The 27,384-nt window shown below is 44.1% G+C and overlaps 2 protein-coding genes across 2 annotated transcripts in view; one reads left to right on the forward strand and one right to left on the reverse strand.

The window, feature by feature from the left end:
* Positions 1-27,384, forward strand: part of LOC119187801 (breast cancer anti-estrogen resistance protein 3 homolog) — a 236,038-nt gene that overhangs the window by 38,517 nt on the left and 170,137 nt on the right. The window lies entirely within an intron of this gene.
* On the reverse strand, positions 2,982-14,752 carry LOC142776026 (sterile alpha motif domain-containing protein 3-like). Its single transcript, XM_075878844.1, has 9 exons — positions 9,834-14,752; positions 6,863-6,972; positions 6,555-6,785; positions 6,403-6,487; positions 5,539-5,685; positions 3,901-4,125; positions 3,595-3,769; positions 3,387-3,460; positions 2,982-3,300 (listed from the first exon to the last, which is right to left on the reverse strand). The coding sequence occupies exons 1-9, from the start codon at positions 9,975-9,977 to the stop codon at positions 3,031-3,033; spliced, it is 1,461 nt and encodes a 486-aa protein (XP_075734959.1). The 5' UTR covers positions 9,978-14,752; the 3' UTR covers positions 2,982-3,030.

The following is a 27,384-nucleotide window of genomic DNA, read 5'->3' on the forward strand; positions in this document are numbered from 1 at the left end:
ATGTCGTACTGGAGGCCGTCAGGTTAAGCCTCATCTACTATTGTTCTTTTGCATGCACGTGAATCGAAGCACAGAGGGGGTTTTCGATGTCGCCCTCATGGAAACGCCCTCAGGGAGTCGAACTTTCGTCTCGCTTATCAGCATAACGCCATAGTGCGGTGGCAGCTAGGCGTTATGCAACCGGGCATCCAGAAACGAGTCGAGCATCGGTATAGCGCTTGCAATATTCACAAGTGTGCGAGTGTGTTTCTTGTTCCCACAATGCTGCACTCTTTGCGACGTGGGGTTAGGATGCTATCGTTTCCCACGCGAAAACCTGAGCTCATTTGGCGTGCCGTTTTGTTTTTTGTTTTTTTGACTTCCGGTGTGAACGAGCCGACGTAAACGTCTCTTCGAGATCTGCGCACCCATGTGGGTAAAATTGATACTTGAGCTCTTGAAAAACGCCAGAGCGCTAGCTTCCTCGGTAGTTCTGAAATAAATTAATTTTTTGATTTGTTCTCTGAAGGCGTGACGAAGTCTTAACGTTCTAACACGTGGTAGTGCTGAAGCGAGAAAAAGACCTCTATACTTCACTGCAGTAATAACTCGCATATCATGTTGCCCTGACGCTAGAGAAAACCGACCTCCAAAAGTTATCTATTCGTTATTTGTGCATTATTATTATTATTATTATTATTATTATTATTATTATTATTATTATTATTATTATTATTATTATTATTATTATTATTATTATTATTATGTTTGTTGTTTTCTTGTTGTCGACGTCGTCGTTAATACTACTACTGCTACTACTACTACTAATACTACTAGCAGAAATAGTAGCGGATGTAGTAGCAACGCTTCAAGTGTAAACTGTGTTCATTACTTGAAGGCATCCATGGAGCCACACTTGGTGAGCCTTCCGTTTCGTATAAGCACCATCACTGCAGTTCACTAAAGCACGCTGTCTCATGAAGTGTCATTCTCCGAATAAAGTCGTGTCTGGCGTGAGGTAAAGTTGTTAATAAATAGGTATTTTTATCGGGCCTGTTATAGCATACTCAATGAGGCTGACAGTGAATTAATGGCAGGGAAAAAAAAAAGATCACGCGCTGATTTTTTTGTGAGCACAGCTTTCTTTTCTATTTATCTCCGGTACTCAGTCCTGTCCGCACGCACATTGCCCTCTCCTCGAGGTTCCGACCGTGAGGAACTAGTAACTGGACACCGGTAATACCAACGTGGCAATACGAACGGAACTCCCTTCCCCCGAACACGCCTCGCCCTCACGAACTAATGCACTGCGTCTCGAGGAGCCTTCCCGCGCCAAACATGGCCGAGTCAGCTGAACCGTGCCGAGCTCCCGCGAGGGTGGCATAAAAGTGCTTTATTTTTTTTTTCTTCCTCGCTGTCAGCATCGAACAACATTTAGCGGTGGCAGGCGTCTTGCATGTATATGCTTCCTCGTCAAACAACATCGTGCTTCCCGGCTCTAAGCACTGCATTTCGGCGGGATTCTGGGAAAAGCATGTTGCAGCAGCCTCGTTCCTCGCAAGCGTTACATAAATTCTATCGGCCAACAAAAGATCGCTCAAGTGGCAGCTCACTAGAAGAAAAAATTCCGTGTCCCCTTACGCAGGAGCGTGCGCCATCTCCCCCCGTGTTTCTCGGGAGGTGTTGAGGCGTGAACGCTCTCCCTCCGTATATATATATATATATATATATATATATATATATATATATATATATATATATATATATATGTGTGTGTGTGTGTGTGTGTGTGTGTGTGTGTGTGTGTGTGTGTGTGTGTGTGTGTGTGTGTGTGTGTGTGTGTGTGTGTGGAGAGAGAGGGAGATGGAGAGCTGACACCATAGACAGAAGAAAATCATGGCATATCCACGAAGTGAATTATGATGAGTGGGAGAAGCAATGGGATCGTTCAGTGTTACTATAAACATTGACCACCGAGTATGTAAATGCGTGACAAAGCGGTGTACAGTAATATACAATGTTTACTGGTTATAAATGGTAATTTGTTGAGTGGTAAATTTCGTTTTGCCTTCATTCTTACGGTTTCGTGGTGTCGGATCTAGCCTGAGGTGACAAATGCGACGTCTATGCACGTTTCCCTGGTAGTTGTTGGTTGTTTGCAGTCATGCGAAACGCATCGTACACTCTTAAAAAAAAAGTAGTGCTACTTGCTACTTTTGGGTAGTAACAGTTTGTCACATATGTTACAACCCTGTTAGTAACGGGAGTTAGTAACGGCAAGCGTAGTCACTGTTACTACTCTTGCCGTTCCTAGCAGCAGCTAGTAAAAGCAAGGGTAGGAATCCTTACTACCGTTGCTGTTACTAACAGCAGGTAGCAACAACAAGGGTAGTAACTGTTACTGGCCTTGCCATTACTACTTCCTGTTAGTAACGGCATATGTAGCAATAGTTACTACTACTCCCATTACTATAATATGGTTGTAACATATGTGACAAGCCGTTGCTACCCAAAAGTAGCAAGTTCCACTACCTTCTTCCAAAGTTACGAAGCTAATATGTTAGTAATCGATGCTACGTTCTTACTAGCTACGGCTGGTATGGAGGTACGACAGACTCTTCGAATACACAATTGTGTGCACACCAGGTTAGTTGAATTGATTATTCTGATGGCCATATTTTACCGAGAACATTGTAGCTGTAATGAATGCGACGAAAATGCGGGTATATATACCAATAATATAGATATGCACTATACATATAAAATCAGAATAATTGCCAATGTATTGCATCATGGTATTTAGCACTTTTTCTTGGAAAACACCTGGTTCTGTTCCACACTGCGAAATATATTATCATGAAAGACACTACGAACACACCTCCAAATTCACTGCTGAGTGTCAACGGCCGTATAAAACCACAGGTTTATGCGGCTGACATTGTCAGGAACAAAACAATGCATTGTTCCAAAAGCCAGGGAGCAATGAAATATGCCACACAGTGCATTTTTATATGAAAACATTTATTGATAACACACGTCTGTAGGCATAACTTAAGTTGCCTTTTCAAGCGATGATATTTGCCGTATGACTAGCGGCATCTGCTTTGCACTTGTCGGCAAGCCACAGAAATGTTCAAGTAGAGTGAATGTTTTTTTGTTGGCGCCACTGTACTTGACATCGAATATCCAGTATATTTCCATAAGCGCCGTCATACCTGCAATTACATCAAGCACCTCTACACTAAGCCCTTCAAAGCTCGCAACTATGTTTGTAGCTTCAGAGGCATTTTTGCCCTTCAGCGAAAGGGCAGGGTAGGTGTCCTGTAAAATGAGTAATACATAAAATCAGCATCACTGATGAAAAGTATACTAGCTGATATAAAAAAAGGTAAAGCAAATAAGCTCACCGGTCCCTGCAGAAATCGCGGCTGCTCCTTTAGGAGCATGGGCAGCAACTCGACAATGCCAACGGCAAAGCGATCTGTTGACGAAATATTTTTAGGCACATCAAACTTTCACATATAAGGGCATTGACAGTAATACTCCTATGAAAATGACTTATAAAAGTTTGGAAATTTGGGAAAACTGGAAAAGCTGGCAAGCTTCTACACGTACATTTCTTTTCGTCACCATCCAGTGCCTCGACTTCTTCTTCAATTGCTTTCACAGCTTCCTTCGCGCAACGACGACACTTCGCAAGCTCAAAACACCGGTCTCCATACCGGTTTATAAATTCCAGGACCTTTTTTTCTAAGTTAACGCCAGTGAGAGCAATGAACTCCTCATGAAGCTAGAACGACAAAAAAATTGTACCGAATCACCAACAAATTTGCAACTATCGATAACATAAAAAAACTCATTGTTAAGTTCTCTCACATACATTTCTGCAGCAGGATCAAAACCACAGCTGTTTCTGCTCACCATTTCAGCCTTTGCCAAAGCAGGGTATTTCAGCACCACATCTGCTGTTGATGGCCTCATTTCCTTCATCCACTTCTGTCTAGATGGTCTTGTCTGCTCCATAGAATCACCGAGTTTTTGCATGTCAGGAATAGGCCGCTTGATTTCTTTCACCATGTAGTCAATATGGCTATTAATTGTAGCCTCATCATGCTGAGAAGCGACATGTTGGGAGAGATCTACAATCTAATCAGCAAAAAAAAGATGGTACTGCACAGTGAAAGATCACGACAAATGACATGAAATAGGCAGACATGAAAACTCAACTTTTTGCTAGCTCAGTTGAAGAATGTTGGCATTTTTTTGAACTGGACATGTGTAGAGAACTCAATTACAGGGTTGACTTACGTAAGAGAACTGAAGCAGTGTGTACTGATACCATCTTGCTCTGCGAGTGTGTCATAAATTATGTTAATATCAAAGTTCTCACAATGATTCTCTCCAATGTCGACCACCTCGGCACTTCACCACTTCCAAATTTACACCTTGTGAACCAGCATATCGCAAATGTGTGTGTAAAACCAGTGAACCACGCCTCCTACCTATATCAGAAGGAGTCTGAAGAGGTAACACTGATTTTAAATATTGCCAACTGCGGTGTCGGTGTTAGAATACAAGAGTTGTTGCCTTTATATGTATGTCATATATGTAAAACTTTGACCAGATATTAGTTAGTAGTGCTTGTTCTTTCATATAAAAAGAAAGTTTGAAAACTTGAAATTTCGAACCTAATATGTATCTTGCCTCCCCCCCAAAAAAAAATGTTCACCTCTAAAAAGCTTCTGGAAAAACATTGGTTTATGTATAGTTACATGGTGTAGTCAACAAATAAAGAGCAATAAGGAGCTTTTCTAATGTAGAGGACAGACAGATATTGAAGCCAAGCATAGCATATGGGCATTGTTTATGGTGGCCACTGAAAGGGCATTAATTATCGCTGGTTGGAGCTTTCACATCACATGCTCACTGAGCTGCAGTAGTTTGATTTCACCTGTCCACTTATTTCAGTACTCATGCGAGTTTAATAGTTGAATCAAAGGATTGTCAGTCACTTTCAGTGATAAGTATGGTGCAAAATGTAGAACACAATATTTAAAGCTGGAATGATGCATGATGTCAATAACAAGCTGATACCGAGCAATAAATCTACTACTTGCTAACCAAGGAGCATGGAATCAGCCAAGTCGGGAACCTAGCTACAAAATGAAGAAAAGAATGAGGAATCGAGCAACATGCCCGCGGCACTTGCTGAAACGCCGAGTTTTAAACATACAGGGACACATAGAAGTTTGATAGAGCGTTACCATCTTGACTCAAATAATAGAGCCTTGCATGAAAACTGTGAAAGTTGTTGTTTTGTTCTCCATAGGAGATAAGATGATTTTTTTGTTTACCAAATTTATTTTGTCTTATTTTGCATTTACTATACTTTAACTGTCAATATGGCCCTGAAAACTTGCCTGGCTTCTTAATGTGTTGATATGAAGAGGTTATATCGTTAAAAACATGAATAATGTTTTACTTCAGTAGCTCACACATAAAATAAGAGTGACTTCATAGTTGAGTTCTATGTACCAGTCCATTTGACGTTTCACTTACCACATGGCAGTGCCGCTTAGTATTGGTGCTTTCTTCTAAGTCTTTGCGTTTTCCGTAAGCTGCTCTCGCTGCTTGAACAGCTGGAACTGTGCACAGAGACTTCCTCATATATGCGAATTTGTATTTCAAGGAGACTTTCCATGAGTCCTGGAAACAACAATTTTTTTTATTATTTCAAATTTCCGCACAGTGGACACTGTCCTCTTTGAACATGGTCACTTTTGAAGCAAATGATTCTTTGGGAACCTTGATACACTGCTTTTAACCTGCTATGGGGCAGAAGCAGATTCAGGTGACAATACCTGGCAAATTTAGCTGTTCCTAGTAATATCAGCATATCTGTTGTATTTTAGCTTTATCTGCTCATTCCAAACTCCGGTTCCTGCATTTTATGTATGTGCTGGAGCCATGCGGCATGGCGAAGATCGTGGCATTTCAGTCGCAGAACTGAGCTTGTGTGAGCCTCTATTCAAGCTGTGATTAGAAACTACATATACCATTAGTGGTAATATTCAATCCCCAGAAGCGATGCATTACATCTGTATTTATCCTCTTAAACCGGTGTTAAAGCTTATAACCAGGGCCAGTTTTTAACTTTATTAATGCATGATATGAATATATTGGCCATGGGCACCTAGTTGATGATTATTATCAAACCCTCAAGTTAATGTCTGCCATTATCAGAGTTCGATGAAACGACTCTAAGAACATGCATGGCAATTATTCAAATGTAATAAATATGGGGTTGAAACTTCTTGAATGCTCTCCAAGAACAAAATAACTTGAAGGGCACCTGCAGTCTAGCTCACCAACATGTATGACATCCCAATAAAGTTATAGGAATGCCATTGCTTTAGTGCTTACCCAGCCTGTGCCAATAGTGTCCCTTAGCACTGGATATTCCAACACGAGAGATTTTGCAGCTGCTTCGTAGAGGCTTCCTGGATAGCTGTAAAAAAGAGCAACTTTAAAACCTGTACTGAATTAAACACATGCAAATACATGCCTATACTTACACTGTTATAGTCATGAGATGATTTGCAATCCACCCTACAATGCGGGATTTAGTGTGACTGGACACTTTTCCTGGTTGTGTCCTTTCAATCGCATCCTTAATATCTAAGGGCACAGGTGGTAGCCTATAATCATTTTCACAGCAGGCAAGCTGCTGACTAGGTGACTGCTCATTACTTTCAAGGGTCTTGGGCAGGCTACCTTCATGCACTGCTGTCACTTTGTCAGTTGTGCTGAAAACAGAGGCTAGTAAGTGATGCAGTTTTCCAAAAGCAATATTAAACTTGGCACCTGAAATTTAGGTACTGACCTGCAGCTCATTAAGAAGTTTTCACTGCACACAAGCCTGATTTTATCTTTCTCAGAGAAGACATGGCCAGCTGGTGGGTCCACAAATTCATCATGTCGGACGTTGTATACCTGAAAGAGATTCAGATGTGATGTTCAAATTCCCATAAAGTTACCTCAATAGGCACAGAACCTGAAGTAAGCAGACTACCAATGTTATATTCAATAGCACCCTAGAATCACTTTACTTGTCCTGTTTTTTTTTATTATTATCATGATGCCGTGTGTATTGTCGAGAAACCCTTAATGTATGTATTGTAAAGAGCATTGTAAATTACTCGTCTGGACATTCGGTATCAGTAAGTTCAGATTTGTGAAATAGTGACAATTAAACTTGTGAAATTTCACTGTTTCATAACATCAATTAGAAATAAACAAAAGCATTTAATGATTGCTGTACTAGCAGAAGATAATCACTGTGCTACAACGAAAAACCACACTCACAGTATCTGCTATCTATAAAATACTGTATACGCTAATGGCACAAGTCTTCATTCAATAGACCATGGAGCCTTATATTTTCGCACGTTGAAGGAATTATTAGGCTGCATTTCTTGCGTGCGCTAAGCTGAAGCAAATTTTTTAGCTCTGTTGTTATCTCTGTCGTCAAACTTTTCTTCTACAGTGTATCACAATTTAGAAATTAGAAATGGCTCTAGCCAAGTTCGTAGAGATCTCGACGTTTCGGAACCAATTCGGTATTTTCCTAAGGAGATGACTATATTGGTCATGGAAGCATCTCCCCGTCTTGTTTGACAATGGCCCCTGCTTTCTCTTTCTCTCGCGTATCGGAGGCTGTGAACGTATACAGAGGGAATTGTTCCTAACGACCGGTTCATGTTTACAGGTGTGTTCTGAATGTAACAGCATTTGAACAAGAGCCTCCTTCATAGATTCCTTTCTGTTTCAAGAACAGAAGCGATGTCGAAGTCGATCTTATGATCGTGCTTCTCATATTACTCTGCAAGAACGCTATGCTGCACTTCTATCTTCCAGACTGTTTCTGGGAAACACTTTCTCTGACCTATGTAGCTGGCTTTACCTGGCAGCTATCACCTTTACAAAAATGGCTAAAATTCAAACTGTGTTTCAACATCCAACACCACCGCTTGGCAACACCATAGTTTTTTGCAGAAGCGAAATCATGCGCTAATAAATACAGTGTTGATAGCCCATTAATGTTTCGAGTGCACACATTTCGGCAATGAAATAGCTAAATAGAGATAAAGGATCCGTCGCTATTCCATTGGTAATTTGAATACTCACACACCTAATAATTATTGATGATTTCACTACACAAAGCAACACAATATATCAAAGAATACAAAGCATTAAACACACCTAACGACACCTGCGAGACAGAAATGCCGACCGTGGGGCAAACGTACAGCATTGGTGAACAAGCATCCAGAACACAAGACTGCGCGCGCACGCACGCACGCACGCACGCACGCACACATACACACACGCACACGCACGCACGCGCACACACACGCACGCACACACACGCACGCACACACACACACACACACACACACACACGCACGCACACACACGCACGCACACACACACACACACACACGCACACACACACACACACACACACACACACACACACACACACACACACACACACACACACACACACACACACACACACACACACACACACACACACACACACACACACACACACACAACACTTTACGCTAGCTTTGAGAATTTTCAGTTTCTGACGAGCATACCTGGGAGCACAGCTGGCGGTCCCCCCGCCCCTCACCCTATTGTCAATTAAGACGTAGAAGGGGGTCGCCATGTTTGCCCCACTCATTGACACAATAGGGAGAGGGGTGCTGAGTTTCAGAAGGCAGCGCAAAGTCAGCCAGGGTAGTATGCAGATATCTTTTTCAGAGGGGAGGGCACGTTTCTGATCTATAGTGGGTACCGGGCAGGTAAACGTTCATTTTGTTCTGTGTAGGCAGAGCGAAAAAAAATTTCGGGGTGGGGGGAGAGAACGTGCCCGGCGTGCAACCTTCACCCAGCCCCCCTCTTCAGAGGGGAACCCTGCGCATGCCGATGCTAACAAGCAGCTTCTGCACCCACGCTATTTTCACTATGGAAGATACATGCAGTAACCACAGAAATTAGCCTATTCCATGTCCTTCGAAATTGATAATAAGTCTTTCTTGTAGTCCAATTTTATTGATTTCATGTTTTACGTGCGGTACAAAAGTCTTACTTTTTTTTGCTGATCTCCTTACATACCTAACCTCTTAACATCCTAGCTATGCCTTTATTCGTGAACAATCTCGCTCAATTTGAACACCAGGAAACGAACTCAGCGACGGCCACTCATCTTACCAACGCCGTGTCTTGGTGCATTGCCTGCTCGATAACTGGATGACCAAGCGCGCTGCCCCACTTTCCGCTAATGAAAGTTCGTGCGTGCCTCCGAGAGACAGATCGAGTGCGCATTTTTTTTTACCATTTTCACCTCTCATCCTCTACATCTGTCATTCCCACTTCCCCATCCTCGGTGCAGTGTTGTTGAGTTGACCTCCGAAGTGAGCCACAGTTACGAGGCCACACTTATTTCTTCACTTTTTTTTTAAAACCACCCCGATAGCCGATTCGCACCATTACATTATCGCAACACAACCACTGCGAATGCCAGCAAAGGGTGGTTGCGCGCCGCCGAAGCGGAGATTAAACCTGGTTTACATCTCCCATCAGCAACTCCGAGACCACGTGCACGCTTCGCGGGCCGACAGCTCCAGTGAGAGAGCAGGGCAAGAAAAGCCCCACGCTTCGAAAAGCGCGAGCGCATGCTTGGTAAAACTGTTGAAGCACGTGCTAACAACGGAATATAATCAGTACTGTTTGGGCCACTGTCACAATGCAATTCGATGCACTTCAGGATAGAGACAACATACCTCAATCCGGCATGCTTGCAAAGAATGGCCAAAGTCTGTCGTCTTCAAGGCTTCCAAAATGTCCGCCTCCGTCGGTCCACGAGCAGAAATAATCTTCTTGCGGCCTTGAAATGACACCAAATATTGGAATTCCGGCGGCTCCATGAATACACAAGCACGTGGGCGCGGGAGGAAAGCTGCTGACACGTTCACACTGCGACAACCTGCTCTTTGCCTGGCTAGCCACCCTAGCCTGGCTCAGCTTCCGTCGATGTGTGCGCCCCCTGCCGCGTTTCAGTAATCAGCGCCTCCTGAAGGTAACTATCACAACGACGCTGTCTGTTGTTAAAATTTTGAATCTTGAAGACCATTTGGCTCTGTGCAGCGGAAATTTGTCCTGTCTGAAACCTGTAGCTGGCATGCGAAGGTAATAAAGAACATTTTATTCATTATGCCGGTCCAGTTGGGGACAGCGAGTGAGTAGAAGGGCATGAAAAGAGAACAAGTTCTCCCCCCCCTTTTTTTTTCCTGGTCTCTTCTCTCGCTTTCTTATTCCCATTTCATCTCTCCACTCTAGTCTATTATCCCCCTTCCCCAGTGAACCACTGCTCAGGTGTCGCAGTTGGCGGCAAATATTTGCGGGGTTCACTTTTCCTTTCTTTTCCGATTCTGAAAACCACTGCCCCCCCCCCCCCCCTAACGTTCGACACTGTAACGCGCCACCACCTTCCATGTTTATATAGCTTACAATTATGCGCTTAACCAGATGGACATTGGTACAAATAAGTAAGACCACCACAAAGAAGCTAACTCAATTCAATTTGTGTGCATCGAGCGCACAAATTAATTAATTTATATTAATTCTCTGCTGCATGACTCGCTCGTGTAGGCAGATGCCACGTCCGTTTTAACGTGAATTTACGACGACAGAAGTCATGTGCAGCTACCACTTCGCTCAATACTAATTAAGCAGCGGTTGTGTTATTTCAGATAGTGTGATGCAGCTCCCCACGTGTTGTTTTGAAAGGTGTGAGACACAGTTTTCAAGGCCACTCGTAAAAACAAACTGCTTCAAGCATAATGTAGGCAAAGAATTCTGTTATCTCTCGGCCATTCGATGAGAACTTGAATATGTTCTCCGAGCACGTGAATGAAGTGCTAAGATTTCATTTATCGTGGCCATTGAGTTCGTGACAAAACAATCACCGGTGTCAACATCATTTATTCTACAAGCGATATTATGTCACTTCCGCACGGTCTCACTCCGAGAGAGACTCTAATGGAGTGATTGTGTTGCATGTAGGTAATATTCACTATCAAAACCTGTGTGAGAAATTTTTTTTGTTGCTTCAAGGTCTTGTTGTTCTGTTAGGAAAGATATACATACATTGGCTGAAGGAAAGAAGTGAAAACTGAACGGCTCGTTTTTCTTTGTTCGACAGAATATTAATGAGGACTAACAGACAATGATGCCAGAGATAGTATAGGGAATGTTATTCGTAGTTATTGCAATGTAAGTTTGACGAAATAAAAGTGGACGAAAAGGTAACTTACCGCAGTCAGGGACCGAACCTTCGACACGTGCGATGCTCTAGAGCAGAAGTTGGCACAGCGACGGGCCAAATGGAAGGGGGGGGGGGGGCTTTGCGAGCAAAGGGATAATGTAAAAAAACTGTAAAATCATGTTTATTTTAAGCACGCGTCATGAGGTTCCAATTAAACATTGGTTACTAAAAAAATTGCATTTTAGGCCAAAACTGCCTGGTCCTTTAAGTATACGAAGAAATAAGGTTAGAAGGAGAGGGGGGGGTGGACGTCCTGCCGGGGCCACATATATAGTAGTGCCTCGCGGGCCGCAGGTTGCGAACCCCTGCTCTGGAGCATCGCATGCGTTATTCGAAGGTCACAGGTTTGGTCCCTACCAGCGGACTGCTATCTTTCCATGCCATTTTCTTTCTTTACATGTACATTGCAATTACTTCTAATAACACCCTCTATATATTTCTTGGAGTCATTGTCTGTTAGTTCTAATTAAAATCATGTTAGTTGACAGAATAATGGGGCGGGTGGCTGCCTTTACAAAGCTCGTCGGAGATATGACCATATATAGTTTAGCTAGACCACTGCGACGCATTTAATCAGGATGGCCCCGGCATATCGTACAATTGAATGGTATCCAGAGGACCGCTGAATCACACTAAAGAGTTCAAACATATCGGGCGCGTATGTCTTCTCGATCTGCAGTTGTCCAATTAATGTTTTATTATTCTTCTTAGAAAGTATTCCCAACCTCCGCTTCTTAAGATGGCACACTGTCTGCCATATTAAACCAGTACACTGCAGCGTCGAATCGGCATGCATATTCCATCGGCATATTTCACTAGACCAAAAAAAGTGACACTTTTTGGTTGAGATCTCGGTTTGTGCTCCGAAACACGGAGCCCAGAGTGGTCTATAGCCACTCTAGACCACTCTAAGTTACTGTGACCATTGTGCCAATAGACAACTGAGGTGGGTGTACGTGGGGCAACCGGGTTGGTGTGTAAAAATGGCTGATTGTTCGAGTTGGTGTCGGTGTGTAAACATTCGGCTAAGCGAGCATCTTAATAATTCTTCTACAAACGGCTATTCACTCAAGTCTAAACACTGTGTAAAGTAGGTACCAATAACACGTGTCACCCACTTCTCGACAAAACAAACATTTGGTATCGCCGCCGGGATCGTTGCACTCGAGAGTCGTTCAAATTTTTACATCATCACCAGACGTGGACGCAAAAGCAAACCTTTGCTACCTTTTGATGATTGTGAGCTGGAATAAGCATGGTACGTGGGCGTAATCTCGGCACCACACAAGTTGGCTGGACGGTGTCCGTGGGTCAGCCACGTTGACAGAAATGCCTGGATGCCTGAAGAAGCACACCATACCTTATGTGAAATGCGTGACGGTTGCATAAATACCGCTGTCGTGTGGGAATACGTACGTAGGCCAAACAGGACGCTGTCTCAACGACCGACTCGGGAGCATCCTTTATCTCTAAAGAATAAAAGAAATGCGTATTTACCTGCGCATGGTATAGCCTGCAGATGTGATCCTCGGCTTCGCGAGGTCAAGATAATAGGCAGAAGCAACGAAACATTAGTGCGAGCTATTGGGGGCGTTTGACATTAAGAAAAGAGGCACAGCTTACATTATTGATACGACTATTTTACTTTACCAAAACGAGCTGCAGCTTTCTGACACGCGAATGTGACCAGTGTTTACCGATTTTGACGCACGCATTCGCAGAGATTTGTAATCTGGTGGCCTGTTCTTTCAAATAAACAAAGAAGTTTATCGCACGACCTTTCTGCTCCCTCCTACTTATTTACTAGAATCTGTGTTTTTTCCAAGTTTGCGGTATTATGTACCCTACTGACGTTAAATCAAATCGCCCAACAACAATTTATACTTAGTGTTGCATATTCAGAAATTTTTCAAAAATAGTTTCCTTCGCTTTACAAGTACGTTTCATAAATGTTACTTTACTGTTTCTGTCGCATACATTTCACACAAAAAATTCAACGGTAATGTTTGCTTATAACACCCTCATCACCTGTCGAGAACGACGGGTGATGAAATTGGTCCCCCGCATTGAATATGTTCCATATTTTTGATCCCATAAATTATGCAGTTTAAAAGAAAACTGGGTTCCTTTTCGGGCTGCTTGGTGCTATATACATAAAATATGAAATACTCAATCAAATGTGATACATCCTTTTCAGATTCCTGTCGATCTCACTTCAGTTCGGTTTATTACCTTATCTCCCGTGGAATCACCCGTTTAATTTCTATAACCATGGTTAGGAGACTAATTGCGGTTATGCTTGCTGTGCAGTCCTTTAATTAATGGACTTTACTTGAAACAGAGGGACGCCAATCAAAGTAAGGAGTAAACAAATGTTTTGTTTTGTTGTTCTTAGGTGCAATATCAAGACTAACAAAGAAAAACTAGCCCTTGAAATATCCACTTCTTTTCTTCTTTTTTTTTAGCTGCAAGAAAAAATTCCACGATTCGCGTACTTTTTCTTCCTGCCGTGGGGTCGTGCCTATTCTTCATGATGAGCGAAATTATATTGAGCGCACTCGATTAGCAGCGCACCTTAAGCCGGTTGAAGTTACTGGCTGTCTCCTTGCGAAAGGGGCATGCCCTTCCTGTACCGACGTGGGTGCCGCCCGCAGCCGACCAGCCGTCTTGAAAGACGTCAGCTCCTCAGGGGAATGTGTAAAAAGTTTGTTGACTGACTGACTGTCTTGGATAGGCCAGGATTTCGCGAAAACCTGTTTAAATAAGCTGCATCTTGTTCGACGACGCCGGCATTGTGAAAATAGATGCCGTGGTCCGCGAACGTACTCTTTGTCACTGGAACTTGGGGACATCGCTCTTATGTTGCCGTAGCTTCTCAGGAAGTTCAATACTTGCCCTACGAATGAAATGTCACAATAAGCACGTGCGTGGCATGAAGTAAACCAACCCATGCGCTTTCCCTACGGGCAGCCTGTATTTCGGGCACGATGAAGGGCAGGTCCAAGAAATCCACCTGCACAGTGTACTTCCACGAAAAGCATGTCCGTCCAGTTTAGCGTGGCTTTTTCAAATCTTGAACTTGTTTTGCAAATAAACAAACGCTCGCTAATTGCAACGTATATCGTTGCAAATTTGGCGAGTGTTTGTTTATTTGCAAGACACGTATGCCCCTCGCCAGACGGTGTTTCGTCGAATCCTTCACTAGATCTTGAACTTGATTTTGAAAGAAACCGTTTCTGCATCGACCAATATTCACGGCGCTGCTAGACACGTGTAGGAATGTGTACCCTCTCGCTACCCGCAGCTAAGACGGCACATGAATTCCCGTGTAAAGGCAACTACTCCTTATCCTTATTGTCAGTGAAAATATCTCACCCTTGCCACCCACCCCCCCCCCCCTTCCTCCACGACGCCCGCCTTCCAGGTGCAGTCTAGCCCGGCCGTGCAAAAACCCTCAAAGAATGCGGAGCTTCCACGTGTTGCCGGTTCATGTTTTTCGCCCTCCGCCGTCTTGTCAACTTTTTGGTCCTAAATGGTAAGCCATGCTGGCCCAGTTCGGCTGGTGAAAACTACGGATAGAACTGCAGTTACGTCTGCCATGTAGCTACCTGTAATCATGGTGAGCCGTCGGCGTACTTAGTCCAGAATACCGCCCAGCGGCTGTACGCAAATACTGCCGCGAGTGAACATGTTACACTCATGCCCAAGATGTGCGTTCTCGTCCACGAAGCTCTGCAAAGTCGTCTGGCACATAAGAGACCATCGCCACGACAATAGATTTTCTATCATGTGCGGTGTGGATGGGTGTGCGAAAACCTACAGTGAGTTCGAATCTTATCGAAGGCACATTTACCGTGTGCACAGACGATATATGGACATGGATGACGCAGAGGAAGCCGGTGTTGAACCAACAGTCCTCGAAGAACCACCGGTGCGTGCCACAACAAGCTGCGCTGCGCACGACACAGTGGGTGATCACAGTGAAATGTTTTCATCTGGTTGCTCGTCGAACATGATCAACACGGAATGCGATGCGGTCTCTGTTCCCACTGCTCGAGTGACCACAATCAACGACTTCGTGCTGAAAATAAAAAAACAGCTGTGCTTACTTTTTTTTCGTGTTGCAGAAGTGCACAAGCTACCGCACTCTACGGCAGAAAGTGTTTTCAATGACTTCAAGATTACCTTTCTCGACATAATTCGGACATTCGCTTCTGTCATTGAAAATAACATCGCGATGGAGTCGGCAGGAATCGAACTGCGCAAGTTACTCGCTGGTGAATTCTTAGAGGATATTTTTCAAGCAGCAAGTAGTAAATATAAGCGAGAGCAATTCGCCAAGCGTCACCTGCCCTACGTAAAGCCTGAAGTGCGTGATCTTGGTGCTGGTGAGACTTTTCAGTTTGTTCCTATAAGTGGTGTCATGCGAAATCTTATGTCCTCTGAGAACTTCCGCGACCACATAGAGCTAGATTTCTCAACAGGAGCGCCTTCACCAACGCTGCATAATTTTAGGGATGGCTGCATATACAAAGAAAAGTTGCATGCACTACTCGAGGATGGCGCGCAGTATACGCTTTTTTTTGTGTTGTACAGCGACGAAGTGGAGATAGTGAATCCGCTGGGGTCAAAGCGGGGTGTTCACAAAATCCTTGTCGTGTATTTCAGCGTGGTAAACATCCATGCCAAATACAGATCACAGCTCAGCTCTATCCATGTAGTTTTAGTTGCACCATATAGACTTGTCATCAAGCACGGAATCAATGTTATTTTGAAGCCAGTTGTAGATGACGTATCAGCTTTATGGATGACTGGTTTCACTCTGTGGAAGAACTCTGTTGCGGTAAAGGTGAGAGCGATTCTTGTTGCCTTTTCCGGTGATAACCTTTCAATGAATCGACTTGGCGGATTCACGTGTTCTTTCAGCCGTGGTCGTCCATGCAGATTTTGTACTTCACCAAACTCGGCGTTCAACACTGCCTTTCACGAGAGTGATGTTCAGGTTCGAAATCTGCCCTTGCACCAAAACCACGTTGCAAGTGCTAAAATAAATAGGCAGCTAGGCACAGCACTGTACGGCGTTAAAGATGAATCTCCACTCACAGATGTTGCCTATTTTGATGTGACAGTGCAACTGCCTCCGGACTTGATGCACGATGTGCTGGAGGGAGCCATTCCACATGTATTAAGGCACATTTTGCAAGGCCTGCTTCGTTCTGGAGTAATTAGGCACTCAGACCTTGATCGTATCCGCACATTCGTTTTTGGTGCTCACGACAAAAAGAACAAACCGGAAGAAGTCGTGAAATCCTTTCTTAATGGGCAAAGTGCATACAAGGGAACAGCTTCTCAAAAGTGGTGCCTATTCAGATTTTTTTCTCTTATGTTTGCAGATATTGTTCCTAAACAAAATGAGCACTGGGAAGTGTACCTACTTCTGAGAAGCATTGCAGATATAACATTTGCCGACAAGATTCCTCACGACCATTTGGCATATCTGCAAGATGAAATACGATTTTTTTTATCTTCATTTGCTGCTCTCTACCCTGGTGCAATAATACCCAAACTGCATTTCTTGATTCATTACCCTCGGCTCATCAGTGAACTTGGTCCACTAAAGCAATACTGGTGCATGCGATATGAAGCCAAACACCAGTACATGAAAACTATTGCACAGCGCAACCAAAACTTTCGAAATATATGCAAGTCTATCGCAGAAAGACACCAGTTGCTGCAGAGTTTCGAATTTTCCAACTTAGAAGTGGACCGTGGCATACAGACTAAAAGATCCAGGCAGCTGAAGCTAGAAGACTTGTGCTCATACATGCGCAAAGTTGTCTCTCCTGGCATTCCAGTGTGGGAAGTTGGTTCTGCCGAGGTGGAAAACTTGGTTTTCAAAAAGTTCGATGTAGTCATCCTAGAGAAGCAACAGCTGCCACTTTTTGGCCAAATAAGAAGGCTGTATATTTACTGCGGAAGCCTTTTCCTGCTTGTAGATGTGCTCATGACAGTCAGATTCGATCGTCACCGCTGGTCGTATGTTGTCGACAATACAGACGAGCAAAAACTTGTACAGCCCTTCAATCTTCCATCACCTCAAGTTCTTGACCTATATTTTGGTGCTGAGCTGATGCTACGGCCTGAAATTATGATTGTTGAATGATGTCCAAATTGTCATCTTAGACAGCTTTTTGTCACGGGCTGAATCTAAACTACTAGTACCGTAGCCAATGTTTTTTTAGGAGAGGGGTTTCAGTCATACTTCATATATTTTTGCTCTGGAGTTTGTGTATTTGGAAATGTCCTCCCTGGCTACGCAACTGAAGATGACGTATGATTTTATGTTACATCTCTCTTTTAGTGTATGGTTTCTAGTGTGCTGTCTTTACTGTATTTATCTTTTACTGTACCTGATGCACCCTTTCATCTACTGTTTTCTAACCAAAGCTTGTTACATTCTTTTTCTTTTATCAGTGTTATTGGTCTCTTCCCACTGTATTGCTGCAGAGCGCATGGCACTTTGTGTGATAACAAATTAAATGATATCCACCACATTTATAGTGAAACGCATTGTGCATGGTTACTTTGTTACATATTGCTCTGTTTATTTAGTAGTATCCGGAGCGGATAATTGATATGATTGTTACTTTGGACTATCTGATGCGCACATCTGCTGTTAATGTGAAATTGCTACCTTCAACTGCAACCGAAATATTATCATTCAGCGAACAATTTCGGTTAATCAACATGAAACACAATGGGCAGCCACAAAGTTACGGCTTAGGGCCTGTTAGCTTAGAGTTATGCAAATGTACAGCTGTGAAAATTTACACCTATAGAATATTTTCTGTTTTTTACACATGGTGCCTATATATATATATATATATATATATATATATATATATATATATATATATATATATATATATATATATATATATATATATATATATATATATATATATATATATATATATATATATATATAAGGGAAAGAAGTGTATAATTAAGGGCTCGTGTTTGCGTGTTTTGACACAATAATAATGAGATCTAACAGACAATAATGCCAAGAGGAAAGTATAGGGAAAGGTATTAGACCAAATTGTAATGTAAACGTGAAGAAAGAAAAGTGGGTGAAAAAATAACTTTGCCGTGGGCAGGGACCGAACCTGCGACCTTCGAATAACGACCTTCGAATAATATATATATATATATATATATATATATATATATATATATATATATATATATATATATATATATATATATATATAAGGGTCATGAACCACCCCTGGGCTTGGTGAAGAGAGAGACCGTGATCAAGTATAGAATTTGTATTTCAATACCTTCAACTACTCAACATTTCAACTCTTTACTAACAAGAATACGAAAAAGTTAGTAATACCTCAAGTGAGGTAGTAAACGTTGCAGCTACTATACTTCTTTGCATGCAGCTAGTAACTGCTTACTAATGTATGTAGTAAATAGGTAGCAAAGAGGTAGTAAAAATTCAAGAGAGGTAGTAACAGCTGCAGTTGCTACCCTATTGCAGTTAGGTTGCAACTGTTTACTAATGTAAGTAGTAAATAGGTAGGAAGAAGCTAGGAACGGTTCAGGAAAGGTAGTAACCGTTGTCGTTACTACCTGTTCGCTTGCAGTTACTACCTTTTTACTAACTTTTTTTTAAGAGTGTAGAGCATATCGAGACGGCATGTATTGCACAAGGCTATCGTTGTCCGTGATCTTCTTCTTCTTCTTCGTCATCGCGTATAGTGGCCAAACATAAGACCAAACATAAGTAGAAGCATATTGATTGTGGCTACAGAGTGCGCAACTTATTGACAAGATGTTGAGAAGGAATCGGCGTGACACTCGTTTGTCCGTTCTTTGCCAGGGAGACAAAGCACAGATTTCACTCTGCATGCGTTAATTCATAACACCCTCCTCTTGTTTTTCTTTCCTCATTGCTAGGGGTCCTTTACCATGTTCAATGGTAAAGGAAGACGCTGACCAAAAACAAAAACACAACTTTCAAATAAAAGACGTTCCAGCTCCCATATACGAGGAGCGTTTGTTCGCAATAAAGATAAGAACGAAGGAAGGGGGGGGGGGGTTTGATTAATTGCGTGCAAATATATGACGCAAATGGCGTGCCTAAACAGAACTCGGGGTGCAGTCATTCAGCGTGGCAACACTAGTTTGGATTGGTAATAACTCGAGATGAAATGGCGAGATGAGATTTCTTTAGGTAGCTAGCCTATGCGCACTGGCCCAGTCAATATCGTGTCCCTTTAGACAAGAGCATTGGCGGACACTTTCTCTTTTTTGACATCATAGCAATGTTCTTTCAGACCCATCTCTTCAATCAGACCACGAGGGGTTTTTGAAACATGCATGGCTGAGAATTACTGATGTTTCGCCGGCACGAGTAGATGTACGCAAACTCCATGTGCTACATGCGCGCTACTTTTTGCTGCGCTTCCTGCTTGTTACGTCAGTTGGGATACGTGTCGTACGCAGTGAGTTCGATCAGGTTGTTTCCACTCTCAGATGTAGCAACGACAGTGCCGGAGAACAATCGCGCTTATTGGCGCCCTCTCTTGCGCGGCGCGGGTGTCATAGCCGCATGTTTTCGAGGTGTGTTTAGCGATTTATGGTTAATGAGTGTCATGGTGTCTTGCTTATTTCTGTTGTTTATATTTTGGACCTAGTTTGTTAATTTAGCTCTGGTTTTGAGCATTCTTAACCTTGTTTCACGCCCGTATAGACTGCAGTGGCCGCTGTGTGACCATGTGGCATGGGATGGTAGACGACAAACCGGGTTCCTTAAGTGCTCTGCACTTATATAAACAATTATATGTGTGGTCAGCTTTTTTTTTTTCTTTTTAGCGCTGACTAGCAGGCCCATGTTGCTGTGATCGGGCGGCCGTCCAAGGAAAAGAAGAATAGAGAAAACGACTTTCGCACGTGTCTATCCTCGGAAGTGGCGTCCTCACGCCTACAACCCCGAAACATTCTCCAAAGTGTTCCATCGGCCCTCCCGCGATAACGTAGCCGCTCCGTGGCTTTGCGGGTTCTTCGTCCTTGGACTCTCTGCAGCCCTCTTCGGAGGAGAAAACGTGAGTTGATTCAACGAGGCCTGCGCAAGTTCAGAAGGGTGCAGCCACGCGCGCTGCCCGGCGCCGATGGGAGTGTGACATACATACTGTGACTCAGTCGACATTTCGACGGAGTACCGTTGTGTCTTGTAAAGGCGTTGCTGAAAAACAGGTCATTTACCAATTTCAAAACAAACAAATTGACGTTTCGGGATTCGTACAGATCCCTTGATCACAATGGAATGACGGCTGAGCACCAGGTTCTTATACATTTTTGAGCGCATATGACGCGAAGTTAGAGAGTACACTTTGTTTAGTGTGCCAGATGATCTATTTATTGCGGTACTTATTTTGTGAATGATTAGTGATTGGATATTGAGTCTCATTGTCAATATATTCTGCGTTGTCATGATGCGCGCGTTGTCCCAGCTTATCTCGTGGCCTGTTTTCTCGGCATGTTGTGCGAGTTCATTTGTCACTGTGTGGCCCTTAGCGACGCATTTCTTGGGCTGCTTCGAACGCAGGCAGAAATTTCCACTCTCGACAATGTGCACCGATTCGCATATGGTGGATGCATGGGATCTTGTAGATCACACCAGGAAAGCATTGGTGATGGAGAGGATCCTTCACATTTAGCAAGTCAGATCGCTTGCTGGCACACGCGTTCATGAGGCAAACGTAGTGCTGTAACTTAGAGAGCTGCTCCACCACCTCTTCGACGAAGGACATCATATCACGTTTCAGTGGCTTCCAAGTCGCTGCGGCATATTGGGCAACGAACATGACTAAGCAGCTGCTCGACCGATACACGAACATGGCGTAGAAGAATTTATCCTATTCTGAAGGACTGACGCTGCCATGAAAATACGAGATTGCTAATGAAGACGTAAAATTTCCTGTGGAATAGCACAAGTTCACGGCACGCGCGACAGCATAGGCTGGACCCGTCTCGTCGACTTCGGCCTCCGTCCGGACTCTCTCGACTTAAGACAACTTTGATTTGTCTACTGTGACTTGGTGTCGCTTTCGACGAATTTTTTCGCCTTTTGAATTGACATGGAAGACAGTGCTGCTTGTGATCATTGCGGCAGCGATTAAACGACGGAGCACATTCTGTGCCACTGCGCTCGTTACAGCGCGCAGAAGGCTGCTAGCTGCTGCGTTAGCCCGCCTTGACGACAGACCCTTGTCATAACAGTCTGTGCTCGAAAGCCGACTTGATCTGTCTTCGCACAGAAAATCAGTGAAGGCTGTATTGAATTTTTTGCGTGGCAGTGGCCTATTGCATAGGCTATAGCATCGTGCCCCGCTCTTTTTTCTTTTTTTTTTTTCGCGCGTCTACTTTTCTCTCCGCTTTCCTTCTTCTCTTTCTTCCCCCTCCCCTTGGTGCAGCGTCGCAAACCGGATGCTACAATTCTGGTTGGCCTCCCTGCCTTTCTCTTAATTTTCTCTCTCTGTCTCTCTCTCTCTCTCTCTCTCTGCACACCACTTTTTCTAAATACGCTGGCTAGGGCTTCGCTTACATCTAGAATGTATGGAATCGATGCGCGCCTGTGTGTAGACAATGCGTCTGCACGGCTTGACTGTTTGGCTGCTGGTTATCTCTGACGAATTTAGTTGTTTTCTTACTAAATTTTTTGGGGTATCCATTCCTTATCAGGTCATTTTCGATCGGCCGGAGCTCCTCCTGTGGGCTTCTTGCATCGAAACAAATGCTAATAGCTCGTTGAACTAAAGACCGAATCACTGAGCGTTCGTGGGCTAAGTGTGAGTTGGCATTCGGTACAAAACGAAGGCGAGGTCTGTGGGAGCACGTTTTACAATATCGTCCAAGAAGTGGAGTTTTACGATTTCGTCCAAGAAGTGACTTTTTCTTCTTGCACAGTAAACTTGATGGAAGTCTCAACGTCATTTAGGCACTAAAGGAAAGGCTGAACGTCTCTTTTCTTTATCACGCAGACCCAGTCATCGGCATATCTCAGAAAGACCTTGGGTCTTGGCTGAAATGCTTCCAATGCCTTGTGTTCAATTGATTGCATTGTCATGTTCGCAGTTGTGAGTGATATCGATGTTATATTGCGGTAGCAAAAGCTTTCCTGTAGAATTCATCCGTGCACGTGGAGTAAGTTTTCGACTGGCAAAACCGTAACCAAGTGCAGAGCTCAGTGGCGTCGAACGGTGTCGCCAATGTCGGGCTCTTGTGAAGCAGGTCGTTTTGTAACTGTTTTTCTCCTTACCTATACTTGCAATCGGTCACCACCAATAGCGGAGAAGGCCAGAGTTTTGAATGACATGGCGGCTGAACGGAGGGGCAGGAGGGGAAAATCTGTATCGTAAGTACAGATTTCCGGATGAATCTGTAAAATTAGTGTTGTTCACTATACATTCTGTAAATACACTTGAAGAAAAAAAAACCTTGGACCGTCTCCTCGAAGGGGAGACCCTGATGGCATGCGAAACAGCAGCGTTGCACACGGTTGGCGTCACGAATTAAACGGCGCTAACGTGGCTGCTGCGGTGAGCGCTGGAAGATTCGTTTGAGGCGATGGCTGGCATAGGTATTGTTACTGACACGTACAGACATGTTTCAACGTGTACGTTAGGCGTGCGTCAGGTTTATTGCGCGTGAACCGACGACTCTGTGGGGTAGTGAGCGGACAAGGCGGCAGCTGCGGGCGCCGCGGCTAATGCGCGGCAGGTGAGGGAAAGAGTGACGTCAGCGCGCACTGCGAATGGAACGTGACGTCGACGCGCAGCAGCGGCGTGATCTACTTGGCACGGCGCCCGCGCCTGCGGCACGCGGCGCGTTCGCACGGAGGGACAGCGTTACACAGGCTAGTCAAAGAGCTGCTTCGCATCTAAAACAGGTGTTCTGAATGTCGGGCCGTTAGTCCAAAGTCTCGCAAACCTTTGTAGTTACTTTAGCACCCATCATTCTAAAGAAATGTAATATTTGGGGAGTAGTTCTACACAAGGATAATAGTCAACTGACTTGCTCGCACTTCCTTTCTTGAAAACCCGGCGCTGGCCAATTTACTGTCGGGAACGCTATCTCCCACTGATAACGCGCGCGCCGTTCGCGACCGCGAACTACCGGAACCGTCACGATAGCGCGAGGGAACACTCGAAGTAGATCACGAATATTGTTGTGTAGCAGAAACACTCCCCAAATACTCAATTGTGTGTCCCGCCTTGTCGCGACAGTGTTCGCAAAAGCGTCTTTATAGGTTACGACTTTTTGTCAAAAAAAAAAGATGTAGGCAATGCCTATGATTTGCGTATCAAGTTCAATAATAATAATAATAATAATAATAATAATAATAATAATAATAATAATAATAATAATAATAATAATAATATCTGTGGTTGAACGTCCCAAAACCGAAATATGATTATTAGAGGCGCCGTTGTGGAGGGCTCCCTGAATGTCGACCTTTTATGCTGTCCTAGAATCTACACTGGCATCGCACAGTGCACGGGACAGTAATTTTGCTTCTATCGAAATGAGGCCGCCGCGGCCGGAATCGAACCCGCGACCTTCAAGTCAGCAGCCCAGCACCACAACCACTGCTGCACCGTGAAGGAATATAATCAAGATGAGCGGCACGTGATCTTAGAATTAATTTGGGCGATCGAATGCACAAAGCTTTTCGCTCCTAAATCGTACTGACCTCGCTTGAATAACGGTAGGTTCACCGTCAGGATCATCTGGGATGCTGCAACGAAGATATTTTAAGAACACTTTGGTAATACTTGTCCCAAATAAATCTAGGTATATAGTCAAGGAAAAAAAACAAAATTTGCCCAAATGTTAATGCAAACAAAATTCCGTGCAGAGTGAATGACTATGTGCTGAATCATAGAATATATGCTAGCTGTTCAGTGGCGCGTTTGCTTAATTCATTATTCACATTCTCAATTTTTCAACTCGGGAACTCATTTAATGTGATCAAAGATAGTAAAACTTCGATTCCTCCGCCCTCCCCCCTCCCAATGGTCAGAGTGCATAGTTCACCGTGAATATCTTCAAGGACGACCGCCAGAAGTTGCCGCTTTGCTCACTTCTCTGTTGATATGTCATAAGTTACTTAAGCTCTGGGTGTTATAGACGTGAGCCTATAGTATATATTGTATTTTTTGAACGACGATGATGAGAAAAAGCAAACATTGTCGCAACCGCTGACCTTGTGCTCTAGCGACACGGATTCCAAGAATGCTGTAATAACACGTATGTGTGCCTGGTGTGTGTGTGTAGGAGGGGAGGGGGGATGTTTACGCGTGCGAGACGGGGAGGTCGCTTGCATATTTTTACTGATGGTTGTTTATCCTCGTCTCCCCTCAACCCTATTTAAATAGACAGATTTTCTCTGCATGCCACACATATCCGGGCAAGGAACGGAAAAGAGAGAGAGGCCATTGAAGCGCTACAGTTTCGGGTGGAGTTATTTTTCCACCGAAGAGCGCGGCCGCTTCCGCATATGGCGCGGCTGTCTTCGGCTCTTCTAGGCGCCAGCAAGTTCCGAAATTGAAGCGCTGCATGCACCGGTTCGGCGCCGTTCGGCGGGATTTGTTTGCTTACACAGCTAGCGTATAGAGGAGCGCGATTGAGGGGTTCTCAAATGGCACGCGGCGCGGGAACATAGACTGATATTATTAGAGAATATAGAAGTATTTACTTCTGTTCATAACACCCTGTTCACCTTGATTGTTAGCATGGCCCTGAGTCTCAGCGGAACATCTGAGCGGCGTACAGGCGTCGCTGTATCAGTAATTCTACTATTAACGCGCGCTTTCCAGTCTTGCGATGTACTCATTGCACAACCGGTGCGCAGGAGGTTGCGGTGTGTGTCGTTCTGCGGTATAACTTCAGTGTGCTTTCATCGACGAAACGTCGCATGGAGCGTGTAGACTTGAGAACCAGGGCTTCTGCGCTGTTTTCTCAGAATTAGGTTCGAGGGACGTGCGCGTATGGTGGCTTAAGATAAAGGTGCTAGAATAAATGTGACTTCGCCGGTAGAGTGGAGGCAAAACAATAGTTTTAATGACAGAGATGAAAGAATTAGGGGACCCTATAAGGAGTTGAACGCGATAGCGACACTTAGTGCACGAAACAAACTTTTCGAATTTGCTATGCACCCACTATACGTGGACTTAAGGGAATAGGCGCCGTAGCGTGTGTGCCTTTTGTAGTGGTGTACCGTCTTTCAACCGTAGAGCCATTATGATAACCCCATATTCTGACGCCCGTTGGCAATGGGCGCTTGTACCACGCATCATTACTACAATCTTTCGTGTTGCATTGCGAAGCATGTGTATACAGGAAGCGTGAAAGATACTTTCACTGAAATTTCAAGCAGAGAAAGTTCCTTTCGCCGTTTTCACAAGCAGAGGCGTGGCCGTGACGTAGAACATCCGCTTACCACGCCAACTACCCGGGTTCGATTCCCACTCGTACCCAAACAGCCCTGGTTCGGTCTTTACTAAGCTCCAGGGTTTTTATCATTTATTCATCTTATTTACATCGTTCTCAATTTTTTGGTCGCGCATAAGATGATGAGTTTTCGCTCACAACCAACGATGCCGCCGCTGACACCGAAATTTCTGCGAAACTAGCTCTTTAACGCTATCGCGTTGAAACGCGTTCATATCAGGCAAACGATCGGTTTTTCACACCATGTGCGAGCTTTTTTTTTTTTTTTTTTCGTGCCCACACTTTGTTTTCTTCTTTCTTCTGTAAATATTCTACAGGGTCACACTAAAGAGCGAGTAAGGACATGTATGCACGTAAGCTACTGTGGCTTCTGGCTACGGCTGTGAAGCCATGTTCATATTCTGGAAGGAAACATTCGTTACTGTCATCGCTGCACATCGATTAAAAATTGGAAGCCGATTAATCGAAAGCATATTGCGTCACTCAGGTATGTTGATTTACGAGGAGCACTCTGAAATAATGATTTTTTTTCTTTTGCTTATTCGCGTATTTCGGGACTGATTCTTTCTCAAACGTTACGCCTTCACAGTACTCTTACTGATGTCCACTGGACTTGCCCCACTAATGCAATTCATTGTAGAAAGCCATTCAGCGTCTCTTTTTTAAATGAGCCCTGCAATTTGTTTTTTCATGTAGCCATCGAATTACCAAAGGAACGCATGACCTAACGAATTCACCACTGAAAATATTTTGAGAACCCGTCAAGTACGAGCGGAGTAACTTGTCGCATTCTCTCTTGATATGTGCGGTTTAACGTCCCAAAACAACCATGTGATTATGAAAGACGCCGTAGTGGAGGGCTCCGGAAATTTCCACCACCTGGGGTTCTTTAACGTGCACCCAAATCTGAGCACACGGGCCTACAACATTTCCGCCTCCATCGGAAATTCAGCCGCCGCAGCGGTAATTCGAACCCGCGAACTGCGGGTCGGCAGCCGAGTACCTTAGCCACTAGACCACCGCGGCGGGGCACGCATTCTCTCTTCTCTTGTCCCGACGAAAGCGCTGGAAGGTAAACAGAGGGGAGTGGCACGGGAAAAAAGAAGAACGTCATGCACGCCTTGTGACTTTGAGCGCACTTTTTTTATTTTTTTATTTTAATGCGCGGCTTGTTGTGTGATCGCGTGCGCACGCGTGGACAAGTCGCGGCCTCCTGCGGCGGCCCCTGTAACGACCGGGCGCGCCATGCTCAAATCAGCCAAATAGTGATACAGGTTGTGACGAACGATTTTTGCTTGTAGCGTCATTTGTCGAGAGAAGAGGAAGCCATACGTAGCTGACTACAAAAATTTACGGAGAATTCCATGCCGCGTGCTGCGCGCCATAATATTTGACTTACGTGTTCTCGGCAGCCTCGACTACCGACCGACAGCGTTTTCTGACCACGCTTAAAATGTGTTGCAGGACCGACCCCTTTA

This window comes from Rhipicephalus microplus, chromosome X (genome assembly GCF_043290135.1).
Source record: "Rhipicephalus microplus isolate Deutch F79 chromosome X, USDA_Rmic, whole genome shotgun sequence".
Classification (NCBI taxonomy): Eukaryota; Metazoa; Arthropoda; class Arachnida; order Ixodida; family Ixodidae; genus Rhipicephalus; species Rhipicephalus microplus.

Bases quoted from the DNA above. Each gene is read 5' to 3' on its own strand.
- LOC142776026 (XM_075878844.1), bottom strand. From the start codon at position 9,977: ATGGAGCCGCCGGAATTCCAATATTTGGTGTCATTTCAAGGCCGCAAG. The intron at 4,126-5,538 runs GTAAGTGAAACG...TTTGCTGATTAG, and splicing joins CTAAGCGGCACTGCCATGTG to ATTGTAGATCTCTCCCAACA. The intron at 3,301-3,386 runs GTGAGCTTATTT...CTCATTTTACAG, and splicing joins CGCGATTTCTGCAGGGACCG to GACACCTACCCTGCCCTTTC.